Raw genomic sequence first — 21,419 nt, 5'->3', positions numbered from 1 at the left:
CCTGTTCAGAAGAAATGGATCCTCAGGAGCTTAGCCAAGATTGGATAACAGAGCCGCGGAGTTGGTGGTTGGGAGGCGGGGATAGTGCTGGGCAGACTTGTACGGTCTGTGCCCTGAAAAAGACAAGTACAAATCAAGGTAAGGTATACACAAAAAAGTGGCACATTTCTTGGGCAGACTGGATGGACCGTGCAGGTCTTTTTCTGCCGTCATCTACTATGTTACTTCATAATATGCCCTGGCACTGGAGGAGGTTTATTTTGTTGTTACTGGGATTAAACCAGAATTAGGCATTTCTTCTTTGGATGATGAATTCTGTGAGGAAATATCCAGCACTGCTCTGCATCCATTGTTGTGCGAGGGGGACTTCTGTGGATGCCGAAATTATATTTACAGTTACTGATGGTTCAGTGTGTAGGGTCATAGGTCAGTTTTTGCTGAGTATTTATTTATTTCTTACATTTGTATCCCACATTTTCCCGCCTTTTTGCAGGCTCAATCAGTGTTGCCAGGTGGGCGGTTTTACCGCCCAATTGGGCGGTTTTCCGCGACCCGCCGCGGGAAATTTTTGCCCGCGGCGGGTTGCGGTTTTTTGGGCTCCTTTTTGGCTTCGGGGCGGTTTTTTCGCAGGCTTTTTCGGCCGCAGTGGGCGGGGTTAATGACGTTTCTGGGCGGGGTTAGTGACGTGGGAGGCGGGGTTAGTGACAGGGGAGGCGGGGTTAGTGACAGGGGAGGCGGGGCCGATGACGGGGGAGGCGGGGCCGATGACGGCGGGGCGGGGTTGATGACGGCGGGGGCGGGGGTGATGACGCGGGGGCGGGGGTGTCAGGGGCGGGGTTTGAGTTTGGGCGGGTTTTGGGCTGGATTTTGGGCTCCTTTGGGCTGGAAAAAAATTTTCCACCTGGCAACCCTGGGCTCAATGTGGCTTACATAATGCCGTAATGGCGATCGCCATTCCGGAATGAGAAATACAGAGTGGTATTGCATTAAAGTTCATAAATGATAGATAACCAGCAATTGCAAGTTTTAAATTGTATTTATGTAAGTGGCATAGGTGAGTGTGTCTGAGGTGGGGAGAGTGGGTGGGCTATAAGGGATGAAGGTGTCTGTGTGTTTGTGTATTGAGGGGAGTTGAGGGGTGGAGTTGGGGGCATATCTGTAATGAGCAACGGGGCATAGCTAGGACCGAATGGGCCCCAGGTGTAAAAATTAAAAGCTGGGCCCCCTATAACACCATCTCTGCAAAGGTAGTGAGAATGAGGAGAAGAGGAAGAATCTCATCAGAACTCCAGTAAACCCTGCAAAAAGCAAATCTATTTCAGACCAATATAGAAAACCTGTCATAATAATAGAAATAGACACTGAAATTACTACTACTACTACTTAACATTTCTAGAGCGCTACTAGGGTTACGCAGCGCTGTACAATTTAACAAAGAGAGACAGTCCCTGCTCAAAGAGCTTACAATCTAATAGACAAGTGAACGGTCGGTCCGATAGGGGCAGTCAAATTGGGGCAGTCTGGATTCACTGAACGGTAAGGGTTAGGTGCCGAATGCAGCATTGAAATGCAAATAAATCAGACATACACATTTCCCAAAGCTGGCATATTACAATTAAATTAATTCAGAAAAAAATACCCCTACACTACCTTTGTTGTCTGAGCATTTCTTTGGTCCCAGTGTCTCTTTTCTCTATTTTCTCCCCTTAACTCTCTTTCCAGGGTTTCCTGTTCTTTTTGAAATTTCTTCTCTCTATATATATTTATTTATTTATTTGTTACATTTGTATCCCACATTTTCTCACCTATTTGTAGGCTCAATGTGTCGGGTCGTTTTTCTTATATAATAAAGCATTTTTTGGCATCCTCATTCGTTTTCCTCACTTTTTTGTTTCATAGTACCAGAGAGGCCTTTGCAGGCTCCGGTGTGAACAAATACAGGGTGATGTTGCGGTAAGATTAAGTTCATGTGGCACAGCCACATTAGGGAATCGGAGAACGGAAGAGTTGTGTTATGTCCATCACGTGCTTTAGTTTGGTTGTGTTGCAGAGATTAGGCATTTAAGTTGGATCGATAGGGTATGCCTTTTTAAACAGGTTGGTTTTATATCCAACATCCATCTTGTCTCATGTTTCCCCTCTGTCTCCCTGTCCCAATCTTCCCTCCATGTTCAGTATCTGCCCTCTCAGTGTTCCTATCCTTCTTCCATATTCAGCATCCGTCTCTGTGTCCCTATCCCTCCCCTTGTGTCTAGCATTGTCCCTATGTTTCCTTATCCCTCCCCATATCCATCTTCTCCCTTCTCTTTTCCCTTCCTCCTGCAACCCCCACTCTTATCCCCCCCCCACACACCATGGTCCAGCATATCTCTCTCCATCCATCCATCGATCCAGCATCAGTCCCCTCTTTATCTCCCGGTCCAGTCTCTCGCTGTCTCTCTCTTTCTCTTCCTTCCACCCTCCAGTCCAGCTTCTCTCCCCCTTTCTTCCTCTCCCCCTTGATCCAGGTCTCTTTATCTCCCCCCGCCCAAGTCTAGGATTTCTCCCCTCTCCTCTTTTCTGCAGGTCTCTCTGCTGCCCCCCCCCCCCCGGTCCAGCATCTCTCCCCCTCTTTTCCCTCTCCCCTTTGAAACAGGACTCTCTCTCTTCCCTCTGCTTCTCCCTCCAGGTCCAGCATCTCTCCTCCTCTCTTCCCCCTTCCTTTTACTCCATGTTATTTTCTCTCTTCCTTCTCCCCCTCCACATCTGGCATCTCTACATCACCCTCCCCAATCGCATGCAGGCTTGTCATCTCTCTGCCCCCCCCCCCCCCCCACTCCTGATCCTCTCAACCTGCATAGGTTACTGACAGAGGCAGCACTGAAAACTGGCTGCCTCTGGCCTGTCATTGTTGAGGCCTCTTCTCTGCTGCATCCTGCCTCTCTGATGCAACTTTATGTGGGTTGATCTCTGCAGAGGAAAGGCTCTGGTGGGGTCAAGCCTGAGGCAGCCTCTGTCAGTGACCCATGTTTATTAAGATGACTGGGTGTGTGTGAGTATAAGAGAGATGACAGACGTAGTGAGGGGGGAGGAACAGAGAGATGTCAGATGAGTGGGGCGCAGAGGAATGGAGGAATGCTGGAATTGCAGGGAGGATCAATTTCAGGTGGCCTCTACCATTGGGTAGCCTTGGGCATTTTGCCAGGCTTACTCAATGGTAGCTAAGCCCCTGTGTATGAGAGGGGATATGGGTATGTATCTGTAAGATGGAATATATGCATGAAGGATATGGGGTGAGGTCTATGTATGTATGTGCATGCAAATGGGGAGTGGGTGTAGATATGTATTTGTGAGGATGGCATTGGGGCTATTTTTTTTATTTTATTTATTGCATTTGTATCCCACATTTTCCCACCTATTTGCAGTATCAATGTGGCTTACAGAGTTTGGTTATGATGACATAATCATTTTATGATGTCAGTTACAATTAGTAGTGTTCAAAGATTAGGTAAGGGAAGAGAGAAGAAAGTTGTTAGGCAGGGTTGAAGGTGGACTGTGATAACTGTGTGGATTGGTGAGGTAGTTTTGTAAGGCTATGGCTTCTCTTTGTAGGCCTTCTGGAAGAGATGTGTCTTCAGGGATTTGCGGAAGTTAGTTATTTCATCATTAGCTTTCAGGGCTGTAGGTAATGCATTCCACAACTGCGTACTCATGTAAGAGAGGGTGGTGGCATGCATCAGCTTGTATTTTAGTCCTTTACAGCTGGGGAAGTGCAGATTGAGGAATTGGCGGAATGATCTTATGGCGTTTCTGGGAGGCAAATCCACAAGGTTTAGCATGTAGATTGGGGCATCTGCGTGAATGATTTTGTGTACTATCGTACAGATCTTGAATGCAACACGTTCCTTGAGAGGGAGCCAGTGAAGTTTCTCTCTTAGGGGTTTTGCACTTTCATATTTAGTTTTTCCAAATATGAGTCTGGCGGCGGTATTCTGGGCTGTTTGGAGTTTTTTGATAGTCTGTTCTTTGCAGCCAGCGTACAGTACGTTACAGTAGCCCAGATGACTTATTACCAATGACAGTACCAGGGTACGGAAGATATATCTCGGGAAGAAAGGTCTTATTCTTTTGAGTTTCCACATGGAGTGGAACATCTTTTTCGTTGTGCTCTTCACGTGAGTATTGAGTGTGAGGTTTCGGTCAATGGTAACTCCAAGAATTTTTAGATTTTGTGCGACGGGGAGAGAACAGTATGGTGTGGTTGTTGTGGAGTAGTTGTTTTTGTTGTGTTGTGAGGTGAGGACAAGACATTGAGTTTTTTCTGCGTTGAGTTTCAGCTGGAATGCATCCGCCCAGGAGTGCATGATTTGGAGGCTTTGGTTGATCTCGTTGGTAATTTCGTTTAGATCATGTTTGAATGAGATGTAGATCGTGACGTCATCTGCATATATGTAGGGATTAAGGTTTTGATTGGCTAGAAGTTTGGCTAAAGGTATCATCATTAGGTTGAAGAGAGTTGGTGATAGGGGGGATCCTTGGGGAACTCCATATTCAGGTGTCCATGGGAGTGATATGTCTGCATTCGTTGTTACTTGGTAAGATCTTGTGGTCAGGAATCCTTTGAACCATTTGAGAACTGTACCTCCTACTCCAAAGTATTCTAGTATATGTAATAGTATTCCATGATTAACCATGTCAAAGGCGCTGGACAAGTCGAATTGTAGGAGGAGTATGTTGTTACCAGTTGCAATTGCTTGTTTGAATGAGTTCATTGCAGATACTAGAACCATTTCGGTGGTGTGATTTGACCGAAATCCTGATTGAGACTCGTGCAGAATTGAGTGTTTATTTATGTAGTCAGAGAGTTGTTTCGTCACTATGCCCTCCATGAGTTTGGTTATGAGCGGAATTGATGCTACTGGGCAATAATTGGTTAGGTCCATTGTGTTTTTCTTAGCATCTTTTGGCAGCAGAGTAAGTAAGATGTTTCCTTTCTCCGTGGGAAAGAGACCATTTTGAAGCCTGTGGTTTATATGATCCATGAGGTCTTTTTTGAATTGTTTGGGGGCAGATCTTATTAGGCTATTGGGGCAGATGTCTAATTTGCATTGTGACTTGGCGTATTTTCCGAGCCATTGTGAGAATTCATTTGACGATATCGTGTCAAAGTTGGTCCATGATCGATCTGCTGGGCTTTCCCCAGGTTTTGGGTCAAGATATTCAAGGATGCTTGTGTACTCAGTAGTGTTGGTAGGTATCATGAGTCGGAGCTTTATGATTTTTTCATTGAAGTAGTTCGCAAGATTGGTTGCGGATTGGGTTTCTATATTGTTAGATGTAACCGGTGTAGTATTTAGGAGTTTGTTTACGAGTGAGAAGAGTTTGTGTGTGTCCTTGTAGTTTGGTCCTATTTTGGTTTTGTAGTACGTTCTTTTAGTTTGTCTGATAGTGTATTTATATTTTCTTTGTAGCTTTTTCCAGTCTTTGAGTGTATGTTCGTCTTTTTTCTTGGTCCATGCTCGTTCTAATCTTCTGACCTGTGTTTTTAGTTCTTTCAATTCTTCATTAAACCATGGTATTGAGTTTTTTCTATGTGAGGTTCTGGTTTGAAGTGGTGCTATGTTGTCTAGTACTGTTCTGCATCTGTTGTCCCATTCTTGGAGAAATTGGGGCAAGTCTGTGGGTATTGCCCATTCGTCTGTATAGAATTGCTGCCAGAATGTTGGTGGGTTTATTTTGCCTCTCGTAGTATAGGTTTTTTGCTCTTGTTTTTGTTGTGTCTTTTTTGTTCTCCAGCGGAGGGAGAGGTTTGCTTTGTAGTGATTGGACCATGGCGTGGCTGTCCACTTTGTGTCTATATGTGTGAGATTAGGTTCTGATGGGAATTTGTGGGTGATAATATCTAATGTTTATCCTTTGTTGTGGGTGGGTTGCATGTTTGGCCAGTGGAGCTCCCATAGTTGGAGGAATTCCTTGCATTCAAGTACATTGCTTGAATTAGTATCTTCAAGATGGAGATTGATGTCTCCTGCTATGAGAAGGTCCTGGGTGGAAACGCAAGTATTCGATATGAAATCCATAAGTGCGTTTGTGAGTCTTGCCAATTGCCCAGGGGTCTGTAAAATAGGATTAGGTTTAGGTGATCACGTAGTTTGGGGTGGTTAATTCTGACTGAGGCTATTTCAAGTTGGGGCAGCATAGATTCTGCTGTTGTTGTGACTGTGAATTGAGATTTATAAATTATTGCTATGCCTCCTCCTCTTGTCTAGTGGGTAATTTTGTATCCTGGAGGACAGAGCTCTAGAATTATTGGATCTTTGGAGTCATGGATCCAAGTTTCGCTAACAAGTAGGAAATCGAGATGTTCATCAGTAATCCAGTCGGTTATAATTGTGGTTTTATTAACTGTTGATCTGGCATTGATGTAGCCTATTTGTATTAGTTGGTGGTGTTCAATTGGGTTCGGGGTAGTGGTAATTTTTATCAGTTGTCTGTCTTCTTGGTACGTGAGTTTGTTAAGTTCTTTCCTTCCTCTCTGTTGATGGTGTCCGTGGATAGTAGGTTTTTCATGGCCTTTTTTGATTTTTTGAATATGCATGTTGTGTGTGGGTTGCGTGGACGGTTTGTGAAGTGAGGGACTATGGTTGTCTGTGCTCGGGATTATGAGTGTGTGTTGGATTAGGGTGAGACAGTAGATCGTTAGGAATAGTGTGCTGGAGTTCATATCAGTTCTATATGCAATATCATGCTGGGAGATGCAAATTTTAAAAGCAAGTTTTAAATTACAGTTCTATATGCAATATCATGCTATAAGATGCAGATTTTAAAAGCATAGGCTTAATGCAGATTTAAAAAAAAAAAAAAGCCCCATGCTTTCCTTACTATGTGCTTTTCCATATTCTCTCTTTTCTTTCCTACCTTCTCCACATTGGCCATCTTTCCTATCTCCTCCTTAGCCCTGGCCAAGTACTGCATATCCAGGCCAGGAGCTCTGCCTGATCGCTCTTGCTGCACTGCCTGTGCCATCCAGCACCTTCCTTGGATCCAGAACTCATTCTACAATGATGCATCTGGTTTTACAATTAACTTCTGTCACACTGATTGGGTGGTTTCCAAGTCTCTCTGCTGTTTGGTGGTTTCTAATTCTAGAGCTTTGAATTTCTGCATCCTAAATTCATTCGGGCTGATTATCCAGTGGGAGATAACCGGTTAGGAGGTCTCCTAAATGGTTATCTCTTGCTAACAAGGTGATCCCTGGATTATCAGTGGCACATACTTTATCCTCTTTGCTATTTGGGCACCGGTTTAAATATTGGCCAGCACCTGGGTAACTTCCAGCAGCCATGCAAGCTCCAGATAGTCAATTCTGGTGCCTGGATTAGGGCTGGCATTGAATATGTTGGTCAAGTTTTACCTGTGGCGGTCAGTGCCATGACAATCACTGATCATTGCAGGCTGAATTTATTGGCCCAATTCTTTTGCATTTTTAAAATTAAAATCTAGTTACTAAACCCCAGACTATTCTTCACATTTTGAAAAGTATTTTTTCATCTAAACTATTAGCCCTAGGATACCTTTTCTACTGCAGATTTTCATATCACATGAAGCCAGGCACATTGTTCCTTCTAATCCTTCCCTAATGTCACTTATAACTTCTAAGAGAGCTGGAGGTCAGGTTTCTTTAAATTCAGTCCAGTAGAGGGCAGAGCAGAGGCGATGTTTAGTTTGTCCTCTATAAGCCATAGGGATCTCAAACTGAGCTGCCTCTGGTCTGAGATGTCTCTAATCACTTGAACAGAGGAGGAAGAAAAAAAATAGTGCTGGAATTCTGTTTGCCTTCTTCATTAAAGGAGTACAGGAAGCCCAGTTCTCTTTCATCAGCCAGGAGCAAGAAAACTGGATCTCTTCTCTTGGGTGCTTAAGTGCCGGCAGCTTCACACACTAACCGAGAGCCACGTGTCAGGTGAGTGAAGTTTTTCCTTATAAAACAGAATATAGAACGAGTCTGGATAAGTTATTGTTCTGACCCATGATCACTTGCATGCTATGTTTATACGAAGAAGTGGCATGTTAACTGAAATGTACATTTCATCTTTACTGTGGAATTTCATTTCTTTTGATGCTCTGGTTTGCCCCAGCCCCCCCGCTCCCCTCGACATTACTATCTGTAATGAACATTTTTATGAATTATACCTAGGACTTCCATTCTTAGGTGTTTATGACTTGTACATAGAGGTGTTTATTTTCCAGCTACTTGTGGGTTGCTTGAGGGTATTAAAAATCAGTCCGGCTGATATTCAGAATGATTTCATCGTCTGGAAACAGCCACCGACTGGTTAAACTTTTTTATTTATTTTTTTTTGTTACATTTGTACCCCGTGCTTTCCCACTCATGGCAGGCTCAATGCAGCTTACATGGGGCAATGGAGGGTTAAGTGACTTGCCCAGAGCCACAAGGAACTGCCTGTGCCTGAAGTGGGAATTGAACTCAGTTCCGCAGGACCAAAATCCACCACCCTAACCACTAGGCCACTCCTCCACTCTGGTTAAATCATTTGTTTGTGACTATCTGGTCATTGTCAACAGTACTTAACCGGTTATCTTTGCTGAAAATGACCGACTGGCACTGAACTCAAAAGCGACTAACTTGTGGGCGCTCCAGGGGATAAGTCAGGTTAAATGCCGATATTCAGCTCTCACTGCATAAGTAAACCACCTAAATCAGGCTGCATAAATAGCAGTCCCGTCTTTAAGCTTATGCAGTCAAGGCCTGAATATTGACTTAGCTGGCTCTGTGTTAGCCCCCCCCCCCCCCCCCAATATTCAATGCCAAAGCCTGGATAGGACCCGGCATTAAATACCTGGGAATAACACCGGCAGTGGGCAGCAAAACGCTCACCGCAACCGGCTGAATATGAAGGGGGGGTGGGGAGGAGTGGGTTTTGTTGTTTCTGCACCACAGATACTATTGTTTGGTACGGATGGGCATCCATTTAAAAACAAATATGGGTTGTGGTTAACTTTCTTTAAGAGGACTCTCCGCTTAGAATACGCGATTATATTCGGCACTGATTTTGTAGGCGCCGTATATAGAATCTAGGTGTCATTAAGGGGTCCTTTTAGGAAGCTGCAGCAAAAGGGGGCCTGTGCTGGCGTCAGCGCATGTTTTTGACATGCGCTGAGGCCCCCTTATACCGCAGCGGGTAAAAGGCAGGTCTCTGTTTTTTTTAAGAAATGGCCACGTGGCAAAGGGCTCCCGTGCTAACCCTATGGTAACTGGGCAGCACTTGGCACTGCCCGATTACCGCTGGGTACACACTGACGCTACAAAAATTGAAATATTTTTGCATCACCGTAAATGGCGGGTGCTGGGGGAGGGAAATACCGCCGGGCTGCTGTGGTAGTCCGGTGGTACTTCCCTTTTAGCGAGCGATAGGCCCGAGCGTTGGGCTTACCACCGCTTTGTAAAAGGCCCCCTAATAGTGCACACTGTTGTTCAAATAGTACACACAATTGTTAAAATGTACGCACTATTGCTCAGTCATGTGAATTCTTTATCAATAGATGCATATAGCATGAACCTTTGTGCTAAGATTAAATTACCTGAGCAATAATGCGAACTATTGATAATATTACTGTCAAAACAACAACAACAACAGCAGCAGACACTGGACACAAACAAAACAAAACAAAAATCTCACAAACAATAGGAGAAACTAAACAAAACATTGGCACACTCTCCGGATAGCAGCGGCACTTAAAGCACTTTCCAGACATGCATTGGTGGCCACTATACTGACACCGATTATTAGGATTTAATTCAGCTTCAGAGAATAGAATTTAAAATAAACACTGACTGCTCCTGTCGAATATTGACCTGTAATTTTGGATCTGAGGCTGTGGAGGGTTAAACAACTAGCCCAAAGTCAAGAGAGCATCAGTGGGATTTGAACCTTGGTTTTGCTGGTTCTCATCCCATGCTCTAAATATTTGGGAAGTGATGATGCCACGCTGGTATTATCTGTGAATTGTTTTGGGGGTTATTTTGTTGTTGTTTTTTTTTGCATCTAGGAAGAGACAAAGTACCAGCACAAATGATGCAGGACATGGTACGTTTACCTGACAACTTGATATCATGTGTGTGGTCTGAGAGGTTTGGAGACTACTGCTGGTAGCTTCCCTCCAGACCTTCCACAGATCAAAGACAAACACTAGGAACAAATCCATGTTGTATGGTTGGTTAATTCATACAATATCCAGGACACAGTGCAGAAACTGACCAGTGGGCAGAAACTGACCAGCGGGCCAGCAGTCTACAGCAAGGAGGTATGATAAACAGGAGGTGGCGTGACATCACAAAGCTGAAGCCAGTCCACCCAAGGAGGTTTTCATTCTCCCCAATGCAGCTGCCACCATCTTGGTACACCCAAACCATGCAATTGATAGGGCAACAAGCTCCGCCTACTGACTTCAGCCCAGATAATGGGCCAAGCATGCTCCTACCATCTCCTGTTCATCAAATCTCCTTGGTCTGCAATATGCAAAGATGTGTGAGGTGTGACCAATATTCTGGCAGGCGCCAATAGAATGAATTCACATCTCTTTTTCATACTGAAACCGTGAAACTCATTGAAAGTTGGTTGCATCATTTGACGAAAAGCTACATATGTTCATAGTTTTGTTGTTGTTCAACAATGAAAAAATTATGGTAAATATTTACTAAGCTGAACGTTGTTGGTTCATTTACCTGCTTCATTTATCGTCTGCATCACTAAACTTGCTTTAGAAATCTATTTAGTATTGGTTGTGAAGAACAGGCAGATGGAAGGATAAAGACAAAACCTGCTTTTCTGGATGCAAACTATTTTGGGAGCGAGTCAATTAATTTATCACGGTAATTTGATAAAGACTTCTGCTGTGGTGTGAAGTTTCAAGCAACAGTGTTTGTGCTAGTGAAAAGTCTTTTGCTTGACACAAGTTATTCATGAGGAATAATTTTCTCATGTGCTTTTCGCAAATATAGGGGCCCTTTTACTAAGCCGCATAGGCGCTTATGCACGCCCAATGTGCGTCAATTTTGAGTTCCTACCTGGCTACCGCGTGGCCCTTGCGGTAATTTAATTTTTGCTGCGCATCTGTTACACACGCTGGAAAATAATTTTTATTTTCTGGTGCATGGCAAAAACTGGTTGATAATCATCATTCTATGCACATAGATGGTTGCTACACGGTTACCGCGTGAGACCTTACTGCTAAGTCAATGACTGGCAGTAAGGTCACACACCCAAAATGGCAAGAATTTAAAAAGGCATTGTTTACAGGTGCGCTGAAAAATGATTCTGCGCACGCCCAAAACACGCGTCAACACTACTGCAGACCATTTTTTTGGGAGTGTGTGTCCTGGGGTGTGTAAGGCTGTGGGTTTGAAGTTGTTATGTTGAGATGAGAGGATAAGGCAGTGAGTTTTTTCAGTGTTCAGTTTCAGTTGGAATGAGTTTGCCCAGGAGTTCATGATGTTCAGGCCATCGTTTATTTCATTGGCTATTTCAGTCAGGTCATGTCTGAAGGGAATGTAGATTGTGACATCATCTGCACAGATGAATGGGTTAAGGCCTCATTTGAATAAGGACTTTGCCAATGGGATCATCATCATGTTGAAGACTATTGGTGATAATGGTGATCCTTGGGGTACTCCGCAGGCTGCTTTCCACGGTGGTGATATGTTTGAATTTGATTTTACTTGGTATGTTCTGGTGGTTAGAAAGCCCTTTATCCAATTGTGTACGTTTCCAATAATCCCAAAGTGGCCGAGGAGTCTTAGTAGTATATTATGACATGTCGAATTGAAGGAGGAGTATGCTTTTACCTATGGCTATTTCCTGTTTGAATTTGGCCAGGAGAGTGACTAGGACAGTTTCGGTACTATGGTGGGAGCGGAATCCTGATTGTGAGTCATGTAGTATTGAGTGCTTGTCCAGGTATTCCGTAAGCTGTTTGGTCACCAAACTCTCCAACAATTTTACTACTAGAAGGATGGATGCATCTGGGCGGTAGTTGGTGAGGTCGTTTGTCTTTTTCTTAGTGTCTTTTGGTATTGGGGTAAATAATATGTTACCATATTCCTCGGGGAAGAGACCTTGTTGTAGCATGAAATTTAGGTGGAGTGTGAAGTCTTCTATGAATTGGCTTGGGGCGAATTTGAGTAGATGACTGGGACATGTGTCCAGTTTGCAGTGGGTGTTGGCAAATCTGTAAGTCGCTTGTGTAACTGATTCAATGGTGAGTGGATTGAATGTAGACCAGATATGGTCGGCTGGGTATCCACCTGGGATTAGGTCTAGATTGTCAAAGTTTTCGATGTCATTGTTGTGATGAGGAAGAGTGCTGCGTAGTTTTGTTATCTTGTCCTTGAAGTAGGCAGCCAGTTCATCTGTGGATGGGATGTCTGTGTTGGATGTAGTGACTGGGGTGGTGTCCAGTAACTTATTTACGAGTTGAAATAGTTTCTTACGATCCGTGTTATCCAGTCCAAGTTTAGTTTTATAGTAGGACCTTTTGGTTTGTCTAATTGCATATTTGTATTTTCTGTGTATTTGTTTCCATGCATTGAGTGTATTTTCGTTTTTTTCCATGCTTGTTCAAGTTTTCTGGATTGTGTTTTGAGTTTTTTTTAGTTCATCATTGAACCATGGTACCGAGTTTTGTCTTTTTGATATTCTTGTTTTTAAGGGTGCTATTTCGTTTAGTACGCTTCTACATCTAGCCTCCCAGTGGTTGAGGTAGTATATGGAGTCAGTTCGTGTTGTCTATTCGTTGTCATATATCTGATGCCAGAATATTTGTGGATCTATTTGCCCTCTCGTAGTATAAGTTTGATAATTATAAGTTTAATACCTAAAATGTCTGCAGGTAAGATACTTGCCACAGAAAAGAAATCTTGCCAAGAAAAACATGTGTGGAAAAAAGAAATAGCTTCGAGGGACTTTTGCCCTTAAAGACTAAATTTAAGAAACAGGCGGACATGCCACAGTTTTTGTACACATTCTTGCTTTTCCCCTGTGGATAGCTTTCTCCTGAGAAGTTTGCATGAAATGAAAGTCTTGGGCAAAGCTTGTTTTTTCCCAGATTTGTGCACAAAAACTAACAAGTGTTATTTTATTTTTTGCAGTTTTGCCCATCCCTTAAATTTGGTGCTAGGTGCTTCAGAAACATGCATATAGCCATCTTGGGGGGGAAAATAACTTGGGAACACATTTCTAGTACTGTGTGCAGAGGAGCTTCCAAAGAGGAGTGGAAAAATGATGACTTATTTTTAATTGCATTTGGGTAAATGTAGGGTATTACATTGGAGTGGATGAGTGGCCTAGTGGTTAGAGCACTGGTCTTGCAATCCAGAAGTGGCTGGTTTGAATCCCACTGCTGCTCCTTGTGATGTTGGGCAAGTCACTTAACCCTCCATTGCCTCAGGTACAAACTTGGATTGTGAGCCCTCCTGGGACAGAGAAATATCCAGTGTACCTGAATGTAACTCACCTTGAGGTACTACTGAAAAAGGTGTGAGCAAAATCTAAATAAATACATTTCTATAACTGGATGAGCGCAATTACACACTTTGCACACCTATACATAGAAAAGCAGTGGGTGTGCACTGTAGCACACTACTTGCTATTACATAAGATAGTGCATACCTGCAAGTGGGTGTACATAGGGTGGGGCATGGGCATATCTCCAATTTACACATGCAGCTTATACATATAAGTTATGTGCATGACGTGAAGGGGCATAATCGAACAGCACTGGCCATGTATATGGCGCCCGGACCGTATTATCGAAACAAGATAGCCAGCTATCTTTCGTTTCGATAATACGGTCAGAGCCAGCCAAATCTCAGCATTTGCTCCGGCTTTAGAGATGGCCAGCGATAATGGAAACTAATGCCGGCAATCTCAAAACCTGGCCAAATCCAAGCCCTTTGGTCATGGGAGGAGCCAACATTTGTAGTGCACTGGTCCCCCTGACATGCCAGGACCCCAACGGGGCACTGCATTGGACTTAAAAAATTGCTCCCAGGTGCATAGCTCCCTTACCTTGGGTGCTGAGCCCCTCAAACCCCCCCAAAACCCACTCTTCACAACTCTACACCACTACCATAGCCCTAAGGAATGAAGGGGGGTACCTACATGTGGGTACAGTGGGTTTGGGGGGGGGGGGTTGGAGGGCTCCCATTTACCACCACAACTGTAACAGGTAGGGAGGGAATGGGCCTGGGTCCACCTACCTGAAGTGCACTGCACCCACAAAAAACTGCTCCAGGGACCTGCATATTGCTGTCAGGGAGCTGCATATGACATTTCAGGCTGGCAAAAAAATAAATATATTTTTTTGGGTGGGAGGGGGTTGGTGACCACTGGGGGAGTAAGGGGAGGTGATCCCAGATTCCCTCCGGTGGTCATCTGGTCAGTTGGGGCACCTTTTTGAAGCTTGGTTGTGAAAAAAAAGGGACCAAGTGAAGCTGGCGAAATGCTCGTTAGAGCCGGTTTTCTTTTTTCCATTATCGGGCGAAGCTGGTCATCTCGTAACCACGCCCCTGTCCCACCTTCCGTACCCTGCGGAAGCGCCCCCCTTGAAGTTTGGCCAGCTCCGCAACCGAAAGCAGTTAGTGCCGGCCAAAATCGGCTTTCGATTATACCGATTTGGCTGGGTACAGGAGATGGCCGGCCATCTCCCGATTTGTGTCGGAAGATGGCCGGCGATCTCCTTTGAAAATAAGCAGGATAGTGAACTTAACTGTGCTTATTTATGCTTGTCACTGATCTGGTATAAATGGGAATGTCTACATTTACTACTCCTGCCATAATTCTGCGCCAAAAAAAAATCAAAATTCTGCCCACAAAATTTGCAAATTCTGCAAAATTCTGTGCACAAAGTTTTCAAATTCTGCAAGTTTGTCATAATTTAACCAATATTACAACCCCTTCCTAGATACCATTCATATTTTTCCCAGCCCCCTCTCAGCACCCATAGCGTCCATATTTTTTTCTAGCCTCCTCCCTGCACCCACACATAACATCCACTTAACAGCCCCCTCACTCCCACCCACCCACATATAGCATCCACCTTTTTTTTTAGAGCCCCCTTCCTCCACCCACCCACCCACTCACATTCACACATACATGCATATAGCTTCCTCCCTGCCTGCACCCATATGCCATCAATATAGTTTTTTCAGTCCGCCCCTGCACTCACCCATGAGGTAGGAGCAAGAGGAGCTGCATGGGAGTACCTCTTCGGGGAAGGAAAGAACCCCACTCTTTCCTGCTCACTGCTGCTGCTCTGGGCCAGTGCCGCCGCTTTTTCCAAATGGCCGCTGACTTCCTGCGGAAGTCTCATAAGATTACTGCTTGAAGTCTTGATGGCCATTTTGAAAAAGCGGCAGGATGAGCCAGAGGGCGTTGGCAGCAGGCAGGAAAGAGTGGGGCTCTTTCCTGCCCCTGAAGAGGCAAATAGACCATCATGGTGTACTCAGATAGGTCCAAGAGGGTGGCGGGGAAGCCTTCCAGCCAGCGCCGCGGGCTAGGGAGAGCCCACTGAGGCTTGGGGAGGGGCCAGCCAGCCAGCCTCAGAGCGCAGATTCTAAGCAAAAATGCAGAATTCTGTGCAAATTCTGCGCTCCGCAGTTGTGCAGAATTCCGGCAGGAGTAGGCACACCAGTGCAGGTTTATGCTAATATTCTATAATGGAATTGGGGTGCTCGGATGTGTTCCCTGCACAGCAGTGGGGCATCTAAATAGAGTGTAAACTCCTCCCTTCTTCCGTAGGGCGCGGCCTCCTCCCAGGTGCAGCACCAGCTGCAACTGCCCCTGTGGGCACAGCACATATACCACACTGGTTGAGCAAAAATCCCTTTTTATTGTAGTTCCAATCCTCCCCAATACAGGAGCGCTGTTCACTGGGCGCTTCCCCCTTTAAGCTGAGGGGAAACAATTCTGAGTGCAGCTTCAAAGCGGAAATCCACAATCCCCAAATCAGAGAACAAAACAGGTGACCTGAGATCCCTCTCTCAGCCGGCAAACCTCAGTCAATCCCCCTTTATTTTCAAGTGTTCTACAGTTAGTAGTCCTTGGCTTCCACAAAGTCCAAATCAGTTTCTCTCCTTAGGAACCACAGTACTTTGGGTTCTCAGACTGAGCAGTGCTCCACCCTCTGCGCAGCGACAAACTACTACTACTTGACATTTCTAAAGCGCTACTAGGGTTACGCAGCGCTGTACAATTTAACATAGAAGGACAGTCCCTGCTCAAGGAGCTTACAATCTAAAGGATAAACACTCTGTGGCCTCCCACACACTGCTCTCTCCAACAGTTGTAAAAAGTCACTTATCTTTAACTTTCCAGGTCCATCTGTTCCTCCTCATAGGGTGCAGCTGCTGGGAGATCGGCTCCACTGTCCTCCCATTCCATGTCCTTTTTCTCCTCACCACAGATCTCCTCAAGTCCTCCGTTCCTCAAAGACTTCAGGAAGGCAGCTCTCTCTCTCTCTCTCTCTCTCTCACAGGTGGCAGGAATTACATATTGCTTCCTGACCCAGGGAAACTGGTCCTCTTGGTTCCTGCTCCCCCTCCTGGCCACTGGTGTTTCTGCATCCCCCTTACTGCTGATGCTCGGGCCCGCTCCCAGTAAGGGAATCCTATCCGGGTTTGGGGTCCCACCCCTTCCCCTGCTGGCTTCTGGGTACGATATTCTAACTCTACTGGCTTCAAGGGAGGTTTCAAGGACCCTGTCCTATTACAAGAGGCACCCTGTTATAGAATGGCCCCCAGACTTTCCCCCATCACAGAAGAAACCTAAATTCATGCCTTTTATCACATCTAGTTCTAAGTTCTGATCACTAGGACCTACCTTCTCTGCATACCTAGGAGTCAACTTTTCAAAATGATTGGGTTTGCTGAACCCAATGGAAATTATTCCCCCCTAGACAGTGTCAAGGAGTTTGCTCAGTATTGGGGATGCTAAACCCAATGGGAATTACCACTCCTTGGATACTGTCAAGGAATTTGCTCAAAATGGGGGGGGGGGTGCTCAAGCACCTACAACACTATCTCTGCATATATACATGTTCTTACTGCCACAAGTGCCTCTATATTCCTCAGGTTCATAGTGGAAAGAAGACTACCCAGCAATTGAAAATTAGTGGGGCAAATGAATATAGTACGTGGACCAGTGTGTATATCATTTGTGTCAACAGTCAGAGTAGATAAAATGTGCAATAATTTGTGAGTTAATTAATTTCATCATCTGACAAGATCAAATGTGAACAATCTATGTGACCCAAATTCTTAGGCTCTGATGATGATGGTTGCATGAAAAAAAGCATCACAATCTATATAGCATTAATTGATTTTTTCAGTTTTAAAATCATTATGCTCACTTTGTTTTTCAAAGCTGATATGTAAAACAATGGCATGTTGTCTCTTGTAGATGAATACTGAACATTATGGATGATCTAGATGAAAATGGCTGGGCTCCGATACACCATGCTGCAGTGAAGAATCATGTAACTTCTATTGAACGTATTTTTGAGACATCAGGTACACAACAACTTGAGAGGAATACGGCTGATGGACACGGAAATACGCCACTGTTGCTGGCTGTTTCTAGGGCCAGCCGATCTACTGTTGAAATACTGGTCAAGCTCGGTGCTGATGTTGCAGCTGTGAACAGCGAACACCATGGTGTTGTAGAGATCTGTGCGCTGCAAGGTCATATGGATCTTTTGCAGTTTTTTATTAATATGAAAAGCCAAAAACTCAATGTCTACAGAAAGCTGATTACGTGGCTGGATTTTAGCAATGAGAAGGAAGCTTTAAGTGCTGGTCTGGCCATTTCATCATTGACAAAGAAGACATTGCAAGCCGCTAGATTCGTAGATGAAGGTTTAGTCCCCACTTTGCTCCATGTACTTGAGAAGAACATTGGAGACAACGTGAAAGAGCAAGCATTGCACGTATTAAATATTATCCAAGACCGAAATGTTAAGGGACAAATACGTCAACATAATGGCTTTCAGATTCTTGTGTCCCTGGTGAGCAAAGGGTCAAAGCAGCTCCTGTTTGGTTTACTCAGGTTGTTGTCTGAGATTGTCTCTGAAAAAGAGTATGCCGAAGCCCTGTACTCAGCAAATGCTATGCCGGCCCTGGTGAGAGTAGTTGTAAGTGGAGATGAGAGTAAGAGTTTGGACAATGGGAACAGAGAGGAGATTCTAACATCGGCTGCCAGGATCCTGGGTTTGATGGCTGAAGCTTCTGAAGACTGCAAGGAGGCCCTGGGAAAACAGAAGGGTTTTCTTTCAGTGCTGGTACAAATGTTCAAGGAATTTAAGTCCAAGAACCTACTGATTTCATGGAGTGAAGCAGTAGGAAGAGTTGTTGCCAACCATCAGATCAACCAAAATGCTTTCGTTGACAAAAATGGGATAGTCCCACTGATCCAACTCATAAAATCAAAGCACAAAGATTTGCAAATGTGTGCATTAAAAACACTACACAGGTAATAATTCTTACTTTTGTTATGCATGCATTAATTTACCAGTTTGCCTTCCGTCAATTCCAAGTGTTAAATACAAAAGACAAAAAGTGATGGAATATTATCACTATTCTCTTCTGAAGTCATACCAAGAACTCAATACCTTTTCAGTAATTATTATATTTCATTATGTGTGTCAAATTATCCTTACTAAAAGAAAAGAACTAACAACCCCTGAAAAAGATAATTAGCTTTGTACAATTTCGTTGCAGAACAATCCGTTTAGAAGGTAGTTGTGTTTAATGTTTCATTCAGATGGGTACATAAAAAGCTTACATACACTATTTTTCACACTTCTAAAATGACCTGCATAACTATGTTGAATAGTATGTGTGGTTGTCTGATCTGTGGGTTATCCATGGCTCAGTGGCTCTTTCACTGCACTTCATGGGGTAATTTTGTAAAAAAAAAAAAAAAATGTCTGTAGGTAAACCCTGTATTACCCATGGAAAAGAGTTTTTATAAAATACCCCAGAGACCATATATAAAGTAGGCATTCTCTAGTTTTTGAACCTGCTTTTATGAGACCTGAGTATAGGCATGTTTGGAGGAGTTCCAGTAGAGCAGGGGCAGAGTTGCAGTGTACACATGTACCCCCCCCCCCCGGATTCTATATATCGCGCCTAGTGTTTCGACCCAAAATCCAAGCATATTCTATAACAACACGCGTAACTTAATTGGCTTGACAAGCTAATCAGAGTTGATAACAGGTCTCAACCAGCAACAATGAGCACTAATTGGCAATAATTAGAATTTATGACCACAACACGCTAAGCGTATTCTGTAATACACTGCGCCTAAATTCTGATGCGCACAGCCAAAAAGGGGCATGGTTATACGCGGAGAATGGGAATTTCATGGGCATTCCAAAATTTAGACGCACTGTGCGCCTAAATCTACGTGTCGACATTTAGGCCACATTTTCCTTGGTGTAAATGGATGCATGTCGTTTTAAGCACTGTGATATCAACTAAGACTATTCTATATACCATGCCTAAATATAGATACTGCTTACAGAATACACTTAGGCAGAAATTTGTTCTGCACAGGGTTTTTAGGCACCATATATAAAATCTGCTCCGTCTTGTATAAAATGCACATGTACATAAGACGGGCAGACTGGATGGACCGTATAGCAGGGGTGTAGCCAGACTTCGGCGGGAGGGGGGTCCAGAGCCCGAGGTGAGGGGGCACATTTTAGCCCCCCCCCCGGCACCACCGACCCCCAACTTTGCCCCCTCCCTGCCGCCGACCCTCTCGACCCCCCTCCTGCCGCCAACCCGCCGTTGCCTACCTATGAAGGCAGGGGACTCCAATCCCCAACAGCCGAGGCCCTCTTCTTCTCGCGAAAGGCTTCCTTCTGTTTCTGACGTCCTGCACATGTACGTGCAGGACGTCAGAAACAGAAGGAAGCCTTTTGCAAGAAGAAGAGGACCTCGGCTGGCGGGGGTTGGGGTCACCCGCCAGCAAAGGCAGGCAACGGCGAAGGCGGGTTGACGGCAGGAGGGGGGTCGTCGGGTCGTCGGCAGGGGGATCCAGGGCCAAATCTATGGAGGCCCAGGCCCCCCCAGACCCCACATAGCTACGCCACTGCTGTAGAGGTCTTTATCTGCCGTCATCTATTATGTTTTGTTATGTAAGACTTCACATGTGTACACTTAGGCCAACTCCTGAGCAGGTGCAAATCCACATGGGTGCATTTTACCCGTGATTGTTGCAGGTTTTGCGAGGCTACTTTATAAAGACAGTGGGGAAACATTTTCGAAAGAACATCCAAGTCAGAATTAGGACACCCTGCTCATAATGTCCGCAAAAAGGTTCCTCTCGCAGCTGTTTGTGAACAGGAAAATTGTTTGAAAATAAATGAGAATGTCCAAAATAAAATGCCCAAATTAGGAACAGCAAAAAAAAACCAGGGACAAAGACTTCTGTCTGGCAGCATTTGTACAAAAATGGCCACCCAGACGTCGCTGCAGAGCAGAAGAGCAGTCTAATGGTCGGTGTAGTGGACTTTAATCCAGGGCACCCAGGTTATTTGAAATGGTGAGCCCTCCAGAGACAGGGAAATATCTACTGTACCTGAATGTGCACCACATCAATAGCCCTCAGGCTGGGAGGTGTCTTTAATATTTAGGTACAGCTATTAGGTATATCTCTGTTTCTGGAGGGCTTACAATTTAAAATGTATTAAAAAAGAGAGTTAAAGTGGGATGCCCTGTTTAAGAAACTCCTCAAGACTCATCTATGTGATAAAACCTACTCAGTTGTTCCTTAACTTCCTGCTGCCCCCCCCCCCCCCCCCATGTACCTTTTCCTTTGCTCCGCCCTTGCATTTGTTTGATGTTCATCCGCTATATATTGTTAGCCACATAGAGCCTGCTCTGTTGGGATTATGTGGGATATAAATGTTCTAAATAAATAAATAAATTTAAACTTAGGTCCTCCAGTTTACAGTCCACTGCACTGACCATTAGGCTACCCTTCAGACTGCTTGTTCCACTGTTCAGAATACCTATAATACCTGATATTGTCAGGGGGCCTAGTTTCCCCTTTTCCATCTCACTTTCAGGTGCGAGGAAGGGCGACAGTAACCACTGAGGGATTAAGGAGGGGCCATACCGTAATCCCTACAGTGGTCAGCTACTCAATCAGGGCACCTTTTTATACTCTGGATTTGATTAAAGCAGGTCTAACTTAGGACACCCTTCTTTTTTGACTAGGACGTTTCATCCCATTCGATTATTCCCTATTAAATGTCCTAAATTAGGGCCGTCCCTAGTCCCACCCTAAACACCTCCACAACATGAGCCCTTGCTATATGGACAAACTGCAGTGTAGGACGTCCAGATTTTGCCTTTT

General features: G+C 44.6%; 1 protein-coding gene across 3 annotated transcripts in view; it reads left to right on the top strand.

The window, feature by feature from the left end:
* The first annotated feature begins 7,794 nt into the window (after positions 1-7,794).
* LOC115470867 (ankyrin and armadillo repeat-containing protein-like) overlaps positions 7,795-21,419 on the top strand; it is a 68,516-nt gene continuing 54,891 nt past the window's right edge. For all 3 annotated transcript variants that reach the window (XM_030204461.1, XM_030204460.1, XM_030204462.1), the window contains exons 1-2: positions 7,795-7,942; positions 17,457-18,524. In XM_030204461.1, coding sequence (XP_030060321.1) covers positions 17,473-18,524 — 1,052 coding nt within the window. In that variant the 5' untranslated portion in view covers positions 7,795-7,942; positions 17,457-17,472. The remainder of the gene's footprint in view (positions 7,943-17,456; positions 18,525-21,419) is intronic.

Source organism: Microcaecilia unicolor, chromosome 5 (genome assembly GCF_901765095.1).
Source record: "Microcaecilia unicolor chromosome 5, aMicUni1.1, whole genome shotgun sequence".
NCBI classification, from domain to species: domain Eukaryota; kingdom Metazoa; phylum Chordata; class Amphibia; order Gymnophiona; family Siphonopidae; genus Microcaecilia; species Microcaecilia unicolor.
Note: the sequence above shows the minus strand (reverse complement) of the source record. Positions and strands in the feature narration are given on the sequence as shown.